The 23,179-nt window shown below is 34.3% G+C and overlaps 1 protein-coding gene across 1 annotated transcript in view; it reads right to left on the bottom strand.

Annotated features, from left to right (window-relative positions):
• The window catches only part of LOC138709095 (synaptotagmin-7-like), a 64,655-nt gene that overhangs the window by 7,757 nt on the left and 33,719 nt on the right, over positions 1-23,179 (bottom strand). The window contains exons 3-6 of the mRNA XM_069839619.1: positions 20,762-20,855; positions 17,658-17,780; positions 14,104-14,254; positions 8,051-8,160 (exon numbers count right to left, since the gene is read on the bottom strand). Of these exons, the coding sequence (XP_069695720.1) occupies positions 8,051-8,160; positions 14,104-14,254; positions 17,658-17,780; positions 20,762-20,855 (478 nt within the window). The remainder of the gene's footprint in view (positions 1-8,050; positions 8,161-14,103; positions 14,255-17,657; positions 17,781-20,761; positions 20,856-23,179) is intronic.

Consider the following 23,179-nt stretch of genomic DNA (forward strand, 5'->3'; position numbering starts at 1 on the left):
CTTTCATTCATTATTGTAAACACATGCACATATAATTTAAGAGGCTGTTTCTCCAGTATAAGGTACTGAACACCTTGTGTTCAATCAATCATGTTGCTAGTCCCAACTTATAATGTTTCCCTGTATGTAGACTTATACCGAAGTTAGTTGAATTTGTAACGAAACCACCGATAATGGATGAAATATCTACACCTACAGTTCCCGTAGGTTTTAAAATCCCGAAAAACTTTTATTTGACTCAAAATTTAATTTATCCATAGAATGCAAATAGCTACCTATTCGTTTCTCATGATATCTATACTACAAATAACTGGAAACATCATGGAATTGCTGGATTTTATTTCGACATATAATGAACTAAATATTTCTTTATCTAATACAGCCCTGCGCATAAGAGGAGAAGTGAAAGGAACGGAGAAACCTCCGCCCATGTCCCTTTCATTTACATCGCCTTATAAACAAACAAACGCAGGTTAAGGCTCTGAGCAACAGAGGTGGATTTTAGGCGACCAGCGAGAGCCGGAAGTTCATAAAACTATGTTGCCTGCCTGATAGAATCCGTCACTGAACTTTCGTTTGCTCGTACCGCACCGAAACATTACTGTCTCAGCCAGAAAAGATGGAGCGGGGAGTTAAGGAGTGGTCTGCACTGACTCTATTGAGTTATTAACGCTCAGATCTGATCTAATAACATTACCTCAGAACAACAGTAGGATATTTTGCAAAAATCATATTTTAAATAATGAGGATAAAAATTGCTATTGAAGATCGAGTACAATATGAAAACAAACTTTTGATTTAATATGAAGCTAAAACAACAAGAAACTGACAAGCACCACTGATCTACAAAATGAAGCTAACTTAAAACTTAATTTAACTCGAAACCACAGTTTGTCAAGATAACCCACTGTAGTTCTGATGTAATGAATATTTCTAAAATTTCATTCTGAAACTCTGGATGACATTATACCACATTCGTATTTCATCCATTCATGCACAGTAAATGAGGTACAACTTCTGTTCTTATTTCCAATGCCTCCATCAAATTTCTCTGGCTATTTAGATTACCCAGTAAATAGGACCTGATTCATATGGCAATCTTTTCACAAATACTAACTATAATTGGGAACAAGTAAAGAATCTAGATAGAATATGATCCTTTCTTATGACGGTGTCTTACAACCTTGTTTCATAATATAGACCGATCCTAGATAAGTCAGCCTACTTGTGACGTACGTGCGAGTACAACATTACTGTCTCTGCCAGGGAGGTGTTCAAAGATACCTGATTCCTACAAATCGATAATGAACTACAATTTGTTCGTGTAAGTGTGTATTCTTTAGTTATTATTACCTTGCTTAGATAATATTTTATTTAACTTATAACTAACAATTTTTCCCATGTAGTTATTTTGGGTAGTTGTTTTGTTGATGACAATTATTGTCATATAGTAGAATTCATCTGACTAAAGCTAACAAAACCCTAAGCTTGATGCTATGATTTTTAGTGGATTTTTAATGTTTCTATTTCAGTTTTTAAATCATTCACCTACAAATGTTAAATTAATTTTGTTCCTCAGTATTTATCTAGGTTCATTTCAATAGAACGATATTATAAAAAGCGGTATATTCATCACTATTTTAGATTATATAATATGAAGAGTACAGGGAAAAAAACAATAAATGTCACGTTTCTATTAAAGGTGAGATAATAATCCAATTCAGTATAATACTACAAAATTTATTGCTGTTCGTATTAAAATGGAAGAAAGAATGACTATTCGTGATGATAATCCTTCTTTTTAAAAGTTTTAGTAAGAACAACACTAAAGTTTATAGTAATCTTTTAAAGTAGACAATAGCATCACTCTTAACAGAATTGTGACAGTCATTGTTTTTCCCGTGTACCCCTCATATATCCAAAATACTTAAATTAAATTGTTTGAAATTTAAGGCAGCATCCTTTCAGTTGTTCAAATGGGAAATTATCACGCGAAACAGTAGACTGGTAATGCTCATTAAAATTATCAGGGGAACCGGGAATTCCTCACCTAGTTTTTTTTTTAATTTCGTAGAACCTGCAGCTTTGGAATCTAAAAGAATTGCAGTACTTTGATTAACAGTTTCATATTCCTTTTATTATAAAGTACAGTAGAACCCCTATTATCCGTCACCCTATTAACCGATCGGCGGATTATCCGACTGTCTTTCTCTCTTTCTTTCTTTCTTTCGTTCTTTCTTTCTTTCTTTCTTTCTTTACTGCGGAAATAAACATGTAAGAAACTTAGTACTATACCTTATAGTAGTACCTATTTTCTCTAGAGTGTTTTATTACAAGCCTTTACCTTTACATAGTACTACTGCAGATAATAAGAACGGTTACTTGAAGGTGTTTTTCCCAACTTGTAAAATGGTCACTACCTGCTTTCAAAGAAATAGTCCCAAGAACTTCCGCACAATAGCTATATAGCAATCCTGTGCAGCATTCAGTCCTTGTTCTACTGTTCTAATGTCCGTACTTTATAACTTTTATGCAAAATATCTTCCACTAGTGTCAAAAGTATTTTGCTAAGTATCGAAATAAAAATGCAAATAATTGAGAGGTTTGGGAAAAGAGAAACAGTAGCTCATCTCGCATCAGAATACGAGATTAACGTTACAACTGTGCGCGATTTAATGCAAAATAATGATAAAATGTGTAACATACAGTATGTAGATCTACAACAGGAGCCCTCTACTATTCCTATCCTTCCGCTAACAACCATCGTAAGGAATTTCCTTGGCCCTTATAAACCCGTCGTTGACAACCAGAACTGAAATAGTGAACTTCTGATCCACCATCTAGCATGCCAAACAGCACTATGGAGGAAACTATGAGACTGTAGTATGGACTTATGAAAATATTTTATGGTATGGATTATCCGATTTTTTCGATTAACCGTCTAGTCCACCGCCTTCATTACCACGGATAATAGAGGTTCTGCTGTATTTTTGAAGTCATCTTATTAAGAAGCGTCGACAGAATCTGAGCGGATTGTGCTCTGTGTTGACATATAGTCGTGATTTTAAAAACAAATATATGCAAAGGTAAACAGAAAATAACAATACACAACTTCATACATACACTCAACAATCATTGAATCACTTACCTTATTCGACATGTCAAAGTTATTCTGATAGGCAGCTAACAGAAAGCGGCGATAAAAGTGGCATTCGGAAAATTAAGACATTAAGAGCAGAAACAGTCACCATGCTCCGCTGATTTTCGCATACCTTAGCTCACAGTGTGCAGGACACTATATGACGTCATTGTTCCTATTCCCTCTCAACACCGTTCTTCCTTCAGCAAAATTTCCGAGTCCTCGTTTGAGACACTGACTTAATTATTAACAGCAGAGGAGATAGAGAGCGGGAATTTAGCGACTTCGTTCTTATACTGACCACTAGGCCTGAGAAATATATGCCGTTACTACCAGTGCGCTTCGTGCGTCTCAGAGTTGGGTGAGTTAACGCAGTGTCTTTCGTTCGTTTGAACTCATGCTTATCATCACGGTAAGTTAGTCCTCAGCATTTGGGTGGTTGAAAGCCACTCCTTTGACTTCGAAACACAACTATCTGCTAAAGGAAAATTTAAAGACATCATTTTCTTTGTTAAAGAAAAATTTCACTACTTTAAAGATATTTCATTTCCTGTCTGTAGAAAATACACCTCATATAACATAGACAAGTATCAGCCTTATTATTTCACTGTGTTAATATGATGGTGCATTACGTTTTTGTTTTACATAATTTTTCATTTCATATATTGTTGCAGTGAATAACAAACCACATTTTCAAATTTTCAAAGGAGAATGATTGCCTCTTGCTAGAAAACGCAGCTTATATATAGAAAAACTTCGTTCCACTTCTGCAGAAACAATGAGGACATATTTGAAATATCTTACGCAAGCATTATCTGTCTCAAAATCTGTATCATTATAATAAACTTCCTCATTTGAAATTGTCACAAATTTTACATCGAGCTAAACATCTATAATGTTTATCCAGTATTTTTTTCATCTTGTTTGCTATATTTTTTCCTATTTCGTGTTTCAACTAATCGGTTCGTCACAATATCATTGACTACATGCTATTATATGTCTGTAGAAAATACACTTAATATGACATTGACAAGTACCAGCCTTATTATTTCACTATGTTAATATGATAGTGTATTACGTTTTTGTTTTAAATAATTTTTCATTTCATATATTGTTGCATGAATAACAAACCGCATTTTCAAATTTTCAAAGGAGAATGATTGCCTGTTGCTAGAAAACACAGCCTTACATCTAGAGAAACTTCGTTCCATTTCTGCAGAAACAAATGGGGGAATATTTGAAATATTTTACACAAGCATTATTTATCTCAAAATCTGTATCATTATTACAAATGTCATCATTTGAAATTAAGTCACAAATTTCGTCCTCGACTTCTTGCTATTATTCTTCTTTACAGGACGTTAAATGTTGCCTGTTACGAATAGCAGTATTCGGTGGTAATGTAACCGATCAACTAAAGTTCATTGCTGAACGAAATACACTGAACTCCCCCACCCCAACGCAATTACGTACTGGTACCTAAAGTCAGAGGCGCATGAAGCGCAATGTAACGGCATACAATTCTTAGCCCTAGTGATCACTGGATACGACAAGATGTAGCGCATGAACCCGAAAAAAGTTTGTGCCTCCATTAACTAACATATACAAATATTAGACATTTAGCAGTCAAACTGTGAAAAAGTGGAATGAAAAAACAATATTTAACATATGCTACTATCTGAGGAATAGGAAAATATCAACAATTTATTTTCAACTTGATTGTTTCTGAAATTTTTACCGCCACTGCGGATTTGCCGCCTTGGACCCCAACTCAGTAAATATGGTCTGATCTTTTGACAAATACTAACTAATATTGGGAGCAAGTAAAGAGTCTAGAATATGTTCCTTTCGTATGACGGTGTCTTACGACCTTGTTTCATAATATAGAGCGGTCCTAGATAAGTCAGCCTACTTGTGACGTATGTGCAGCGAGTACGAGACACGTACACTAGCGTTCAAAGATACCTGATCCCTACAAATTGATAATGATCTATAATTTGTTTGTGTAAGTGTGTATTCTTTAGTTATTATTTTTATAAATAGATGACGACGCTAAAAATCAGTGTCGCCAATAGTAAATAAATATACCCGCATTATAGAATTCAAACTTTCATCCCCTTCTAATGATTGTAAAAAGTACTATGGTTAACGGGAAATCTCTGATACTGTAAATTATGACAATAATTTATACTTAATCTACATCATCATTTCCCCCCCCCCAACACATTTTTACCTTCCCAATAATAGTGTCACCTATTGAGAACTAGTGTTTATTACATCTTTGGTTCTGACTTATCCCGTGATTAGAAAGTTCGCTTACACGAACAAAAAACTGAAGGTCAGATATCTGTGACCGCCAGTGTACAACTACTTTCTAAATGCAAGTGTAGCAGGTTGCGGTATAGTAGGGGGAATTCAATGTGGAGTCATTGCGATGAAATCTGTCGCTGGTGTAACAAATGAGCAATATCAATTAATTTTATTCTACAACATAAAACTTGTGTGGGAAAAGTATTACGCTCAAAAGACGTTCCAATTCTACATCAAATGGAATTAACTTTTTAGAGTCCAGTGTGACAAGTCATTTTTATAACGATTTTTTCACATACCGAATTCCCAAGACCGAATAGACTTGCTGCACGTAAGTCAATGTGTATGTTTGGATCAACATACTTCTTTAATGAAAATAGCAAAATCAAAATGCAGAACTTAACTGTCAGAAACAAACTTAACGCACAGTCTGAAGAAAAATGTCGCTTCGCCAGTCGCTGCATCCGAAAATCGAAAAACTGGTTGCAAAAATGAGAATTCAAAAAATCCAGAAAATTATCATAATAATGTCCATCTGGTGAGTTAATATTTACTGATCACACTTTCTTGAAACAGAAAAGGAACGTTTATTTTAATTACGAGAAATTAATTATATTATTTCGATTATTATGTTTCGTTTTTACAAAGAAAATATTATTGTTCTGCATTACTGCGAATAATATGTACCGTATTACCTAGTTAGATGTGTCTCAGTCTCTTTTTGAAAAGAGATTATTGTAATTTAATCCTGCTTGTTAGTTATGCGTTATAAAACTTCAAACAGTTTCTTTACAATTAATTTTGTTTGCGCTCAATCTGGGTTAAATTGAATGCATAGGTCTTACAGTTCGAGTTATAATTTTAATTTCCGCATTCATAGACATTCTTAGCGCGGGCTTCCGGTGGATGATCAGTGAAGTAACGTTTTTCGTATTCATAAACCAGTGTTAGCGATATGATATGAATCCCGTACAAGTAATCAGTCGATAGCCGGGGCTAGTTTAGCACGCTCGTAGCGCGGGCTACCGAAATGTCTATGAATAGCATCAGACATCATGTACGCCAGTCGTATTCTATTACATTCGTGTGTCTTTAGTTCGTGCATGACCTTACCCCTCTCACAATATTCACTGCTACAATCCTCTTAACTAGTTCATGCAGCGTATATTGGAAGGAGTGCAAGGTACCCCAGCAAGATAGAACATATTGCTGCCTTTTCCTAGTCTGAACAATGTCAAAATTATATACGGGAGAATTGATAGATCTGTTTTATTAATGCTACTTTTATATTTTAAATAATCCAAACTGTTTTTCGCGTTACAGTGAAGATAGTACATTGGCATAGCACAGGATATTATTAGGTGAGAAAACTTCCTTCTAACGACGCTCATGCTTACAATTCCAAAATAAGTTTTCAAATATTGTTCAAAGCGAAGAACCACGATGTGGGAGGTCACAGAAAAGATTTATTAATGACTCAGTTAATCCTGACACCAATGAGAATATAGCGATGATGATTGTGGTGGTGGTGATAAAGAAGAAGAAAATGAAAAAGATGATGGTGATGATGACGATGAATTTAGTTATGTTATCTTCTCGTAAATAGACTCGTATATTGTAATGGAATTCTAGGCACAGACATTTTTAACAAAGCGCTGCTATTCGTGTCCAGATGGACGATTTTATTGCCACACACTTTTCATAGATAAGCTTGCTGCAGAGTACAATAAAAGCGAAGTTTAACAGAAAAGAGTTAAAATACGAAAATAAAGTTCTAAGCAACACGCACACAGAATTGTAGTTGATTTTACCGGAAGGGGCGTCTGAACGCGGGGGTTCCTCCCACTAGTTCATATTTCTTGGTCGTCCCAATCAAAGTTAAACCACAGTCTAGTATATACAGTCGCGAAGTTCAATACGTAGTAAATATGCAAACATTAGATAGTTGCTCACCACTAGGATCGCTAATATCACCTCATTACAGGCAATGCAAAATAGTACCGTCACAGTCTATTGTTTCTAGCACCCTCAAAACTCAAGCTTCGTGACTGTATATAGTAGTCTGTGGTTAAACTCTCCACCTCTCCTTTCAGCCCGCTTAGGGAAAACGGCCCAGGGATCAAGTTCCAGGCGCTGCATGGCACGCTCCCGGCTCTGCGAGTTTTAAGCAATCCTGTTCGTCTGGATGTCACGTGGGAAACAGCATTATGATTACAGCGAACGGGGAGATAACTAAATGCTGGTAGAAAAAACGCCTTTAATTAGCATTTCACGATGGAAAGCATTGTCGTATATGGACAGCAATCCCCACATCCACCCACCACTTCCGGCCGTTTCTGATATGGTAATAGTGATCACTGCTTTGAGTGTTGAAAGAGAAGAGAAACATACGTTGCAATAGTTATTTAGTGTTGAAAGAGAAGAGAAATATACGTTGCAATAGCTATTTAGTCATTAGAAGCCATATGCGTCAAATAGAAGTGAAACCGTGGATTGGATATTATGTTTTAGTTTTTCCCGTCTGTCAAAAACTGATAAGCGAAGAACACATAATATTGCAAAGTGTTGAAAACCACTCTTAGTCCTGAGAAACGAATCTACCTCACTGAACGGAAGTAGGACGGCTCCTATGGGATCATCCCTTGAGATCGTATCATAATCATACACAAACAACTGCAATACTTGGTGCTGCAGTTTTTGTATAGATAGACCTGAAAAATAGAATGTTTCGTTTTAGCACACCCTCATTCATGGTGGAGATACTCTATACAAAATAAACAAGTCTTACAATGAATATTACTCTCCATACTGTTCCATTCCATAATTATTTCCCCAACAAGAAAGACCCTAAGCCGATTTCGTCCGAATTTGGTACACGTATAACATTACTTAAAACTTTTTTTTTTTTTTTTAGATTTAGAAAGGCAGTTTTCAGAGCCATAATTGAAGGGGTAAGAGCCATAGTGGGCCAAGCGCCATACATTAAAATCGGAGAAACCAAGGGTTAAAATTAAGTGCTTACCATAATTCAATGAAACATATAGAAAATAATATACAGTGTGCACATTAAAACTAAATATTATGTCAATCATTATTGAATTATGGTATTCACTTAACTTTAACCCTTACTTTCTCCGTTTTTAATAAATGGAGCTTGGCCCACTGTGGCTCTCAACTCTTCAATTTTGTCCATATGTTACGTTATTTTAAACTAAATTCCTAGTTTGAAATGGCTGTATCTTCTGTACATAATAACAGTTTGTTTCCATGTGGATACCATTATACTTTAGAGGGATGGTTTTTTCTGTTTTTTCCCTATTTACATTTTGTTTCTATGATATATAATTATGTCACGTTTGTATAAACAATTGTGATTAAGAATACAGACAGCAATCAATATACTGTAAGTATATTGTAGTTGAAAAGTGTGTCTGCAATATTGGTGGGTGTCGCTCATTGGGAATTGCTACTTCTGTAGAGTACCCCATATTAAAAAGAACCCCGCACTTTATTCCAAGTTTGCTGGTTCGCTTCCTCCCAAAGGCGGTATGAATGACATGTCTGACACATACTTTTCCAAGCCACAGTGTGTACAGATTCACCCGTCATTCTCGCTGATCTAGTGAGTATCGTGTAATTCTCTATAACTTAAATTTTGAAGGAGACCTGGGCGTTTGGAAGGGACTACTAAAAATGTCTATGCTGTTGCAATAAACATTTGATTCCGAACCGATTGATATTTACAATACGCAAATTCCATCACTTTTAAAACTTATTTCTCGCTTTTAAGGAGTCACTTGCATAACCTGTTCATTTCTTAATTTTTTATTATTAGGAATTATACTTATCAAATTTCATGCAATTTTTTTAGGAAGTGTTATGCCTATTTATTTTTCAATTTTAAAGTGTAATAAATCATTATATTGGGAACAAAATGATCACGATGGAATTTTTAAAGTTATTAGATGTTAAATAATTGGTTAATTAATTTGAATATTAAAAGTTTAAACATATAAATATTTTGTTTATGCTGTCTAGGCTCTCGTCATAGCTTAGTTTGATGAACGTGAGTGAAGTAAATAAGGATCTAAGTACCATTTACAAACTTTAGAGAAAAACGAGTCTTAACCCACGTTGAAGCTTCGGAACATAACACGTCCCGCTATCTATGAACGTCTAATAAAACGATATAGGAAAGAGTCTGGACTTTGATTCTACATTTGTTATTTACTTATGTACATAAGTTATTCTTCCAGTAAAAACAAAATTTTCATTAAAGTGGCACTTAGACCCTTATATGCTATGTCTTCAATTTCGTTATTATGGATCATCGCGGAGTTGTTCGTTTCTCATTTCAGCACTTGAAAATGTATTTAAAATTTCATTGTTAGTAATTTTGTTTTGTTCATACTCAGAAACTATATCAAATATTTCAGTGTAGTTATAATTATAGACTTTTGTCTTGTCAATGTATGTTCTAAGTTCGATAAAACTGTGTAAATATGTAACATACGAGCATAATTAATAATAAAGCGTTGCTAATCCTCTATTAACAGCAGAGGCCTTTCGACAGGTCTGCAGCTTCTATAACAAATAAAGGGTTCAGAGCCATAGTGGGCCAAGTGCCATTTATTAAAAGCGGAGAAAGCAAGGGTTAAAATTAAATGAATACCATAGTTTAATGCAGATTATCATATCATTTAGTTTTAATGTGTATAATTTATATTACTTGCTATATGTTTCCATTGAATTATGGTAATAACTTCATTTTAACCATTGCTTTCTATGGTTTTAGTAAATGGCGCTTGGCCCACTATGGTTCTGAACCCTTCAAATGATGTTTGGAGATTGGTATAACTCTAAGTTTATATCCTTTTTTGTCTGTGTACAGCAAATTCTACTTAAATATTTCTGTTCACATTCAATATCTACGGGGCAATTTATTTCAAAATTATGTGAGACATAATCATTCTGCTAAAAAACATGAAGTGCTTTATTTTAAAATACAACAATAATTTTGACTTACTAATAAATAAACGATTTTGTAATAAATAAATGATATAGACAGTGACTCCAAAAACGTTTTCGTCAGGCAAAGTAATTGTTATTTAAATAAATTAATCTTCAACCTAAAATTTATCAGCAGAAATTTTAGGGCTTAGAGATATTAAAATTAATTATTCCTACTTTACAAAATTAGCTCAAGTCGAACCAAAACTACAAAATAAAATTTTCCATTTTTATCTAAAATTAATATCTATAGAATTATAACTCATAATCTAAAATTTCATCATAAAAGAATATTAGTGTTTGAAGTGAAATAGAAGAATGATTATTTTGTAAAATTAATATCTCTCTCCGTAAAAAGGGAGTTCTCTGTACAATTCGCCCAATGTATGTTCCAAATTTCTTTATCTGCTCGTTCTCTTTGTATTTCCATCCCAATGACAGTATATTATCATTCAGTTATACTTTCGTTTGCAGATAGATCAGACTCAGTATTCTACTGCCATTTTATTACAAGTCGTGGAAAATCTTGTCAAATTATTCTTCCAGTGTATAGGTTATATCTATCACTTGTATTCTTTTACGAGCTTCAATTATCAAATACATAGAATTTACATTATTTATTTTTCTACGCATAATTTAGATAAATTTTAATATCTGGAACGTATTTCTTGCTCTATGAAAAGGACATATTCGATATATAAAACAATGGACAGTATATTTGCCACAACTTTATTTAAAATATAACCCTTATTTTATTCACATTTCATTCCTTATTGTTTTGCGATATAATCAAAGTAAAATTCTTAAAATTCTCATCTGGAATGCTTCTTCAAAGCACTGTATATCTCTTTAATTTAACTTCCACACTTCATTATGAGATATGCGAATACTACTGTTTTTCTTACATATTGTAGTATTGTCATAATTGTTCATTATTATTCCATTCCTTTTATTATATGTTTTGAGTTTATATTCCATATCCAGTTCACTCTCAAGGATATATTCCGTGGATACTGAGTTGATAAATTTGTTCAGTAATATGCCTTCACAACTATATGCAATACCGGTACTTTAAAATGCGAGCAGTAACAACGCAAGATCATATTATTCCACAGTAAACATGAAATATGAAAGAAATCAGTCCGTATTTGTATGACTGTTCCCACAATATTCACGTTTAAATTTAAGCAACAAGAAGGCGAGCTATTTATTTATTCTATGTTTTGTTGAGAATCAAATTGAATGAAGGGAACAGAAAGTGATTTTTAGGGAAAATGGCGTGAGAGTATTTCCTCACTCCAGAAAAAACATACATCGCCCCTGCTAACTCACTGCCAGTGACGGTAATTCTCTCAATTGCATTTTTATAAGTAATTAGTGAATATGTATATTTCAGACGTACCGTAATTATTTTATTACATCCTATCCAATAGCTGGTCTAGGCCCTTCATGGGATATCGCACCATGGAGTATTATTATTATTATTATTATTATTATTATTATTATTATTATTATTATTATTATTATTGAGAAACAGAATTTTTAGGAACGTTAATAACATATGTATGTATGTATATATATATATATTTATTCACACTGCAATGGGTATATACCCGGTGGCAGTGGTAACTAATTACACTCAATAATGACAATAATAAACTTATTAATTAAAAATACAATTAATAATAATACTAATAATTAATACTAACAATAATTTATTATAATAATAATAATAATAATAATAATAATAATAATAATAATAACAGGGAACATCCTAAATTAAATGAAGCACGATCACTTAAAATAACATTTGAATTAAATCTAATTTGTATCTTAAACCTAAGTTCGAACTAAAACCCACGAGTATGATATGTTCATATCTGCACAAGTACCTTTCAACACTACACTCATTTAGCTGTCAACTCACTCACTGCACTGGAACTACGACACATTTCACTGATTCTATCCTGATTTCACTAACACTTCAAAAACATTTCACTGTTCAAATACTTTGCACTGCCACTATAAACTATAAAGCTTCACTGACAGGAACACGTTTCACTTACACAACACACTTCACTGCCGCAACACACTTCACTGACACAACATAATTCTTCACTGATACAACACTTCAATAACAAAATATCATTTACACCCTTCAAATACTGTGTATAATTACCGTCTATTAGTAAAGTCCTTAAGCCTATTTTTAAATACATTTTTGGTTATTGGTAAAGCCTTTAGTAAGTCTGCAGGTAAAGCATTCCAGTCCCTGATAGTACGATTGAGAAAAGAAAACTTTCCAGTGTCCGTCCTCTGTCTTCTTTCCCTCAATTTATATGAGTGGTCGTTCCTTGAAGAGTAATTTGGCGGCTGCAACCTATTTTTTATTTCTCTCCAGGCAGGCTAACCTCTGTATTATGTTTTGTAAGACTACATTATGTCTCTATTACGTATAGATAACAGAGGCTTTACATTTGCAGTAATATTTTGGTATAAAATTAATGTAATTTTCTATTTTGTTTTGGATTTCTAGCAATAAAGCTAATATTTCCCGTCTTTTTCAGTAAATTAATTTTTGGGAATAATAAATACATCTTTCGTTATTTTGTAGATAAAGAAGAGAGGAGAGAGAAAGGACTACATTCTCTCTGGGAAAACAAATTACACACTGTGGGTAAACAAAAGGAAAGAAAAGATTATGCTACTTCCGTTGCTTTAATAAGCAATAATAATATTCTTTCTATTAAAGCAACGGAAGTAGCATAATCTTTTCTTTCCTTTTGTTTACCCACAGTGTGCGATTTATTTTCCCAGAGAGGGCGTAGTTCTTTCTCTCTCCTCTTTTCTTTATCTACAAAGTAACGAAAGATGTATTTATTATTCCCGAAAATTAAATTACTTGATATTGAAAAAGACGGGAAATATTAGCTTTATCGCTAGAAACCCAAAACCAAAATAGAAAATTACATTATTTTCTTACCAAAATATTACTGCAAATGTAAAGCCTCTGTTATCCATAGGTAATAGAGACATAATGTAGTCTTACAAAACATAAGTTATTAACGTTCCTAAAAATTCTGTTTCTAAATAATAATAATAATAATAATAATAATAATAATAATAATAATAATAATAATAATAATAATAATAATAATAATAATAATCCATGGTGCGATATCCTATGAAGGGCCTAGACCGACCAGTCAATTGCTGACGTCACGTTCACATACCTGAACAGAAATGAACGAATATCCAACCAGAACGAGGGTAACGTCTGGTTAGCACGATGATTTCTCCAGCCGTTATAGCTAGTTTTCGAAACAGTATTTCGCTACCTATCGCAGCTACCCAAATTCAACATGATGCTGGGTGGCTACCGGTCCCATACCTGACCGAAATTTCATGAGAAAATTTCTTCTACGTGAGGACTCGAACCAGCGCTCATTCCGTAATGCAAGTCCTAGGCATGATGCCTTAGACCATGACGTTATGGCGAGGAACTTGGGTACAAATATAGCCTAATAAAAATATCACGTCTAGAAAATTATTTCTTTTGGACTATGCAATATGCCCTTGCGGTGTCAATGCTAGAATTTTATTAAGTCATCATAAGACCTACTTCATTACTGCGAATAACTCACCATCGAAATAGAAAATATCCATCCATTTCGGATGGAAGGTTCCTTTCCTTACTCTGGTCTGAAATTCTTGATTCCTTTCTGGGAGAAGGGACACTTTGACGTAAGGGTCGCAGGTTATCACAATTGTGTCGCATTCTGGAAGGCGGTCAGCCTGTAACAGTAAAAAAAAAATGGCGTAAAAGTGCAAATATTGGTTGAATGCAGTTATTGGATTTGTGTACAAACCAAGCGCGCTGCATTTTATTGATAAACACAAATCAAACATTGTTTTAAGAAAAGAAGCTATTTGGAAGAATAGAAGCTATTTCGAAAACAAATCAAGGACTTCCGAGATGAAAGCTGAATATATTAGAGGTCTGTTGTTGTTGCATTTTTGTTTAGTGAACTGTCCGAAGACAGGTTTGAACCTCAAAAGTGACACCAATAAGGCAATACTCATGTGGCAACTAAGCCAAGAGGTATTGGGGTAGGATGACCAGATCCTTCCCCCTCCATTTTATATATCCCTGACTAGTAACATATTACACTAATCAGACTTCAAATGTATACAAATAAAAATTTGTTCACATCATCAACTGAGATGTAGGCCTACTGCCTATTAATAGATGTAGGGTAAAGTTGCCTATGATACTCCTAGTCCCGTGATACTTTTTTAAAATTGAATGTCAGTCAAAGCTTTGCCGCTCGACGATAGCGCCAGACATCTTTCTCGAAAGAGTGCAACTTTCAGCTACTTTTGAAACATAGGTGAACTTCCTAGTAAGATATCCAATCCCGTGACATTCAGTGAAAAATCACGGAATTAGGAGTATCACGAAATAAGGCAACTTTACCCTACATATCAGACAAAACCTCAATCAGAGATATTGATAAACCTTATTCTCCATTTAATACCGCTTTCAAAGTCCAGAGATTAATGAGAGCTTGCCAGATCAGAACTGAGTAGGCTAACTGTGAAGTTGAGTGAGAATGGCAATGAAAAAATCTAGAATGTAATTCAGAACACTAGCTATACCTACGAAATTTGCGTACAAAATTGGGACTTTCTTTCAAACAGGCTTTATTTTTACTTCCATATCAATATTCATTCATTCATAGTGTTCTGGCCAAGGACAGGTCTTTGAGTGCAAACCCGGCATTCTCTCCTATTTTCTGCCTTCCTTTTAGCCTCCGCATATGATCCATATATATATTACTGTCATCTGTCATCTGAAATCTTCTTCTGCCCCGAACTCTTCTTCCTTCCAGTGCATTTTTCAGAAGGCAATTTATTCTCAACCATTTACCCAGCCAGTTTCTTTTCCTCTTACCGATCAGTTTCAGCATCATTCTTACTTCACCCACTCTTTCCAACACAGCTTCATTTCTTATTATCTCTGTTCATTACACACGCTCCATCCTTCTTCATATACACATTTCAAATATTTCTAGTCGTTTCTCTTCACTTCATCGTAAATGTTTCTGCCCCTTATAAAGTACTACACTCCATACAAAGCACTTTACTAGTCTCTTCCTTAGTCCTTTCTCCAGCGTCCGCAGAAGATGCTCTTTTTTCTATTAAAAGCTTCCTTGACCATTGCTATCCTCCTTTTGACTTCTTGGCAGCAGCTCATTTTACTGCTTGTAGTACACCCCAAGTATTTCAAGCTGTCCACTTGCTCTACTGCCTCATTTAGAATTCGCAAGTTTACCTTCTTTACTTTTCTTCCCATGACTATGGTCTTCGTCTTGTTGGCACTTATATTCATTCCATACTGCTCACAGCTATCATTTAGCTCCAGTAGCATATCCCTTAGTATCATATCCTTTTCTGCTAACAAAGCCATATCATCAGCACATCTTATGCACTTTATTCTTCTTCCTCCTATTATCACTCCTCCCATGTTCTGAAAACAGTTCTGCACCAAATCCTCCAAGTAGATGTTGAACAGGGTAGATGATAAAGGGCATCTTTGTCGTACTCTTCTCCCTATTTCGCTTCCTTCTGATATTTCTTCTCTTATCCTTACTTTGACTCATTTCATATGAAGGTTACTGAACAGCAACCTTCCTTTCCAATCCACGCCAATTTCTTTAGAATCCCCGTCAGTTTATTCCAATCGACTCTGTCAAACGCATTTTCTAGGTCCACAAATACTACACACATCTTTATTCTTCTTGAGGTATCTTTCGCCGATTGTTCGTAGTAGTCCAATTGCATCTCTCGTACCTTTTCCCTTCCTGAAGCGAAACTGTTTTTCTTCCAACTGTTCTTCCATCTTAGAATATAAACGCAGATTCAGTATTCGCAGAAGAATTTTCACTGAGTGTGAAATGAAGCTGATAATCCTGAATTCGTTACATTACTTGGCATTAGTTTTCTTCGATATTGGATATGGATCTTAGTTAAGTAGCTACTTGAACAGTCATCTAGAGAACGTATAATACTTCGAAAACTTGTTATTTTTACGTTTCAACTACGTGAAGAGAGGTAAATGTGTATGCATCAATCAATAACAATTTAAATATTAATGTTGTTTTCCTGACCTCGTGTGGTAGTGCAATTATTTCCACGTAATATTAATTAAGAGAAGATTGCAGAAATCTCTGAGTCTGTATACATCTGGGGACTTCATGTTCGGTTTGAAAGACACTGTCTTCATTCTTTATCTGAGATAATGATTTCTGTTCCTGGCGGCTGGAAGGATCAGTTCGTAAAGCAACTGGCTACGGGTTAAATCCCTCCTGATAGTGAGATTTTTCTCGTAAAATAAATCAGTCGTACTGTGTATCCCTGTGACCTGTTCTTGATGTTAGAAGTTGCAGAATCTTATTGCTCATCAAGAAACACTTATTTCTGTGACTTGTAAGTTCAGGACATAAGTCGCAGGATTGTACTGCACATCGAGAAGTATGTATTTCTATAACTTCTTAAAGACAGAAGTCATACGACCTCACTATACATCAAGAAGCACTTGTTCCTTGGGGACCGATTTATAGGACCGCACTACATGTCATGAAGTACATACCTCTATGTCTAATACCCTGTAAAATAAAATGGCAAGCTGGTATAGGTCGCGCAAGAAACGATTACCGAAAAGCAGTGGTGGCGTTACTGTCTGTTTTGACGTGTTTATGTAGGCACACCGAGGGAGCGAAAGGTGCGGGCCGATGGAATTACTGCCTCTTCCAAGAAGATAAAAATATGGGGACATCGCCTGTGGAAATAAAGAGCGTAGCAAGAGGAAAATCTGAAGTGAATTAAACCCGCAACATGTTTACAAATAAAATAATGATACTCTGCGAGGGGAACGCTCCATCACTACATAATAAAATAAACGCACTTGAAGCAAGACACGTATTCACATGCGATGGAACTGAAAGTAAAACCATAATGTAACTATCACAATGCAATACTGATTCTATCCATGTCATTTCTCTTCCAACTGTACTCTTGAATATCATTCAAGCTATCTCGTGACCTTTCCTGTCGCCCGCTCTTCCTTATTGCATTGTTTCGTTCGCATTCCTATCGTCGGTAATCCCTGCATGCGAGACCTATACGAAATACATACCTCTATAACTTGAACCTTAAGGACAGAAGTCTCTGCATCGTACGTCACGGAAAATTTGATTGTTCCCAAAAATTGAGGCGTATCCTTCAAAATGTCCTCGCACATGTCTAATGCTGACAGAGCCTGGAAAAGTATCAAAATCTGGATTAATCACTATCTGAAAGACCGAAATTAATGTGTCGCTCCTTGTCCAACTATCAAGATTAAAATTTTATTACCGGTATTGTATTAAATAATTGGTTGGTGATAGGAGAAATAAGAAAAAAAATTCTAAATAATTAAAATATTTGTGTTTGATTAAAAGAACGAATGAAAGAAGAGAGACAAGTCAATAAAGAAACGAATGAATACATGAAGTAATTAATAAATAAGTGAAGCATGTAGGAAAATAAATTAAATGGTATTAATTAAAATGTTGTGTTGCCAATGTGTGAGAGAAGATATAAGTAAATGAGGGGAATAATTAAATCAGTGCATTAAAAATTAATTATTAAATAAATGGGCGATTATATAATGATCGAATAAATGAAGATGCGAATGAGTAAACAAAGACAGATGAGACTGAAGAAGTGAAAGAAGGGAGGAACGGACATATAAAGGCCTAAATGTAAGGCGCAAAAGATTATATGTGAATATAACGAATGAAGGAATGAATTAATTTAATCAAAGAATGATATGATTGAAGAAATTCATGAGGTGAACGAAGCAATAAGAGAAGTGACTGCAGAAGAATGAAGTGAACAAAAATGAAGAAAGAAGTAATAAATAAGTGAACAAATGATTAAGAAGTGAAAGGAAAAAAATATACATATACACAACATATTAATTAATGCACGAATACATTAAAAACAAGATGTATACAGAGTGAGGCACTTAAAACTACCACCTTATAATTTTATCTCCTGTACTATACCGTCAACGGGGGTAACATTGGCCCGTTAAGGATAACTTTGGCCCAACAGAAATTACATATTTGAATTGTTATATCTCTCACAAAATACTGACAGGAGTTGCCATCTACACAGTATAGTTGAGGCTGCTAAGATATATCACATTTTGTGGAGATATAACAATGAAAATATATATTCTTTGTTGGGCCAAAGTTACCCTTAATGGGCCAATGTTACCCCCGTTGACGGTACTGATAAGCTGTTTTCGGTAAATTTATGGGTACATAAGCGTTCACAAATGTGGCCTGTATATAATGAATATTAATTAGAAGAAAGAATATTTTGAACAGAAAATTTTATTTTTTATGGAACAGTAGACTAAAGTGTAGCAGAAATTAAACTAAATAAAATTTGAATAATGTTTACCGCATTTTTATAATGCAAATAATTAACGAAATATCGCAATTCAACTTTTTTCTTCAGATAAAGAATAAGGAAAATCGAAAACGTTTATTTTTGTTACTGATTTTAACTCCTTGGGTAACAGAGATGAAGGAAACAAACATACTTCAATGACAATATGGAATCATTTTCTGGATCAAGGTATATACTGTAACGCATCTCTATACTTTGAATAATGTCAAAATAAAATGACTATAACCCACGATATTTAATATATAAAATGTAATTTAACACTGAAAAATGTATATACTTTTAAAATAATGAAGTTTTGATAGCAAATATCGTACAAATCCGAAATATTAATTTTTCAGAAAAAGAAAAAAACTGTCACACTTTTCTCATACAGTATAATAATCTGGCATATTTTATATAGGTATCTCATATAAAGGGTTCAGAGCCATAGAGGGCCAAGCGCCATTTATTAAAAACGGATAAAGCAAGGGTTAAAGTTAAGTGAATACCATAGTTTAATGAAGATTGACATATCATTTAGTTTGAATGTGTATACTTTATATTACTTGCTATATGTTTTCATTGAATTATGGTAATAACTTCATTTTAACCCTTGTTCTTTACGGTTTTAGTAAATGGCGCTTGGCCCATTATGGTTCTGAACCCTTGATATATCTATCTACTTTGGTAAAAAGTTTCACTGTTCTCTTTTATATGATTTCTTGGAAACAAAAACATTTCGACATATTCACTTTTTGCAGAAAATTGTATATATGTACACATTATTGAGAAAGAGTAGGCCTATATTGTCAACTGTATCAACAAACAAATAAATAGCGTTCGCGCGCTAAGCGAAGGGTCCCGGGATCGATACCCGGCCCCGAAACAATTTTTCCTTGAAATTATTCAAATCTGCATTACAGGGAGCTACTACCTGGAAACTAGATTTGTATAAAACAAATAAATACTTTATACATGTTGTATTAAATTAAAAACTTAACGTTGGAATGATTTCTTGAACAAGAAAACAATATTGTTATCTTTACATTTCTCTCTTTCTAAATTTGTGTCTTTCAGTCTTTGAATTCTTGGCACGTCAGATAATTATATCAAGAACCGAAAAATAATTATTCTAATTCTATTCTATTATTATTATTATTATTATTATTATTATTATTATTATTTAAATTATTATTATTACAGCTGTTTCCACACGCCTTGGAATCAGTTTCCCAACATGATTTATATGTTCTTAACCTTCAACTTAGGCATTTCTTATTTTGTCTTCCATCTTTTCTCTTTCCCTTCTTTGGTCATTGCATATTTGGATCTGGTTCATTTTGATGATCATTATTTGTAAAACTAAATATTTAACCAATAATACCGACAGTAACAGCTAATAATATATAGCGATGAAACAAAAGAAGACAACACTAATGCCGTCTTCATGATATTTTCTAACAAGAACCGGATAAGTTTGTGACTTGTTCATATTGTACTAGAAAGACGTTGGACTAATTAGCTTTTTGCAGAAACGCTACATTTTGAAACTCTCATTTCTTTGGCACAAATCCGGTTTTTGTAGAAACTTGTTATGTCAATAGATGCCGCTTGAAATGAAGTGAAGAGAACTGTACTGCTCAAAATTTGAATTTTTGGACTTGTCCGGTTTTTGCTATCAACCCTTCAACTACATGTTCCAGAACGTCAAATATTCTCATACCAAGTTGATCACCGTGAAGTATCATATTTGTGCAATGATTTCATGTAGGGCGGACCTACGTACATAGCCACGCTTACCTCGGAATCACCATTCTCCAAGTACTCTGTCACTCTTATTCGAGGTACCATTTGCGATGTACTATCCTCCGATTGTGGTGCTTTCTTCTTGGAACTGAAAGAAAACAAGATGTAACCATTAAATGAAAACGTAGAGGAAGAAATATGATCACTTTTATCTAATTCTAGTCACTAGCGAACTAGAAGTTTGAAGTCCAAGATATTTTTTGTATGTTCCGCTACTCAGAGTATAGTGACCAGAGTACTGCAATGTAAATGTTTCGCTCGTTCATATTTGTTCGAAGGTCCCGCATTCGAGGACATTTCCTTCGAGGAAGAGCGCTCTAAACCGTGTTAACGAGCGAATTATGCTCGCATAAAAAGATATTTTCTCCAAGCAACCGGAAATCATTTAAATTTTTACTCGGAAAAGCACACAGCCTACAGTACTCCTTACTGTGACCTAATGAATTAGCTAGGGCTATAAGTGATGCCATGTTGTATCACTTGTGAGATTCAGACCTGTCTTCGGACTGTTGACTAAACAACAAACAACATGTTCTGTGAGAATATGAAGGATAAAGTAATATAATATTTACGTTCGTTTTGACTTGCCATTATATTTACCACATTTTGTGCTCAGTTTGACATTTTTCTCGTTTTTTAAGTGTTTTAACTAAAGCAATCTCAATACAGGTTTTGATTTATCAAAACTCGAGTGAGATTTAATTGATTATTACACGATTAGAAGAAAGTATATAAAGATTAGACGAAATAAATTACTGTAATACAATAAAATATTAATTGAGTTACTAAAATACTAAACTGTCTTGAAAATACATGATGTTAAGAAGTAACGTTTACAACTTTTCAGGGGTAATAGAGGAGGTAAAAACAAATATCTTTTGTAAGTGACAAAATTTTGGTAGATGCGCCCTTTATTGTGTACGTAAGTGTTAGTATATTCCATAAAGAACAAGACATATTGTCATTTTAGATGTGATGTTCAAACTGCCGTTCATAGAAAGCATTGCACAACTGGTACCTTCGTATTATGGAGTGTCTGCACCGCTCAAAAAGTCCAACATTGTCTCTAATAACATGTGCAACTTCAACAACGCGAGCAACTAAGTCTTCTGCCGTATCGATCGGTGTCTAATACACAAAACATTTCACGTCTCCCCACAAAAAGAAATCCAGTGGGGTTAGGTCCGGTGACCGAGGTGGCCACGGTACCGGCCCACCCCTGCCAATCCAGCGATCGGGGATAGCATTTAGGTGGTTCCTGATACGACGATCAAAGTGTGGAGAGGCACCGTCATGCTGAAACCATATTCGTTCTCTGATGTTCAATGGGATATTTTCTAAAAGTTCTGGTAGGACGTCGCGTAGAAAAACAAAATAATTATCACCATGGAGGCTGTTAGGCAACAGACAAGGCCCTACAAGGTGGTCGTGCACAAACAGAACTAACCAGCGTGTGTTGTGACGGAAGTTAAGTCATCTATTCCTTCAGGCCATCTAGCGGCAAAACGGCGCATCTGCTAAAGTTTTGTCACTTAAAACAGATGTTTCATCCCTGAAACGTTGTAAACGTTATTTTTAACACCCTATATATTATTGTACTATATTCCGCTAGATGGCAGTAATGTGTTATGATTAGCTGTTGTCTTGTTACCAGTTGTGCCAACTATACAGTCTTCATTGAGCTCTATGACCGATTACTGGTCAAGAAGGATTTGTTCTTTCAGTTTAATTTTTATTAAAAGAGTTGCATTGCACTTCAATTATCGACATATATATATAACAATCTCTGATACTTGACTATCCATAATTTCATACAGAAGAAGCTATAACATGACCTAAATAACATAAACAAGATAAATTATAGAAAAGTTTTAATTAAGGATGATGAAATAAACATGAATCATTTTAAAAGGTATAATTATTGAAAGTACAATATTGGCAAATAAAGAAACAAATGCTAGAGAGGTGATAAAAATTTTAGGATAAGCAGCCATGATTGGTTGAAACACGTACCATTTTAATTAGTCAAAAGTAGTATGACGTAGTAAAAGTGTAATGGTCAATGAAAATTAATTGTATATTTTGCACTACACGAAACTTAAATAATTTCTATATTAAATTACGTCTTTGGATAACAAAAATAGAAATTATACAAGAATTGATACCGTATTAAATTGTGTCTTTCGTTTAAAAATAAAAGTAATACAAAAACAACTGAGAGCAACGAAATTAAATAATGTTCCTTCTGTAACAAATTTTCCCCACACATCACTTTTGATAGCTTAAAAGTTTAGTCTCCACAACTAGACTAATTTCCCCAATCTATATATACTGGAAAAATTCTCACGAATGTGTTTCGCTCGTCTCGAGCATCACTCGCTCTAAATTTAGTGGCGAGCGATAAAGCCTCGT

The sequence above is a fragment of the Periplaneta americana genome, chromosome 11 (genome assembly GCF_040183065.1).
Source record: "Periplaneta americana isolate PAMFEO1 chromosome 11, P.americana_PAMFEO1_priV1, whole genome shotgun sequence".
In the NCBI taxonomy this organism is placed as follows: Eukaryota; Metazoa; Arthropoda; class Insecta; order Blattodea; family Blattidae; genus Periplaneta; species Periplaneta americana.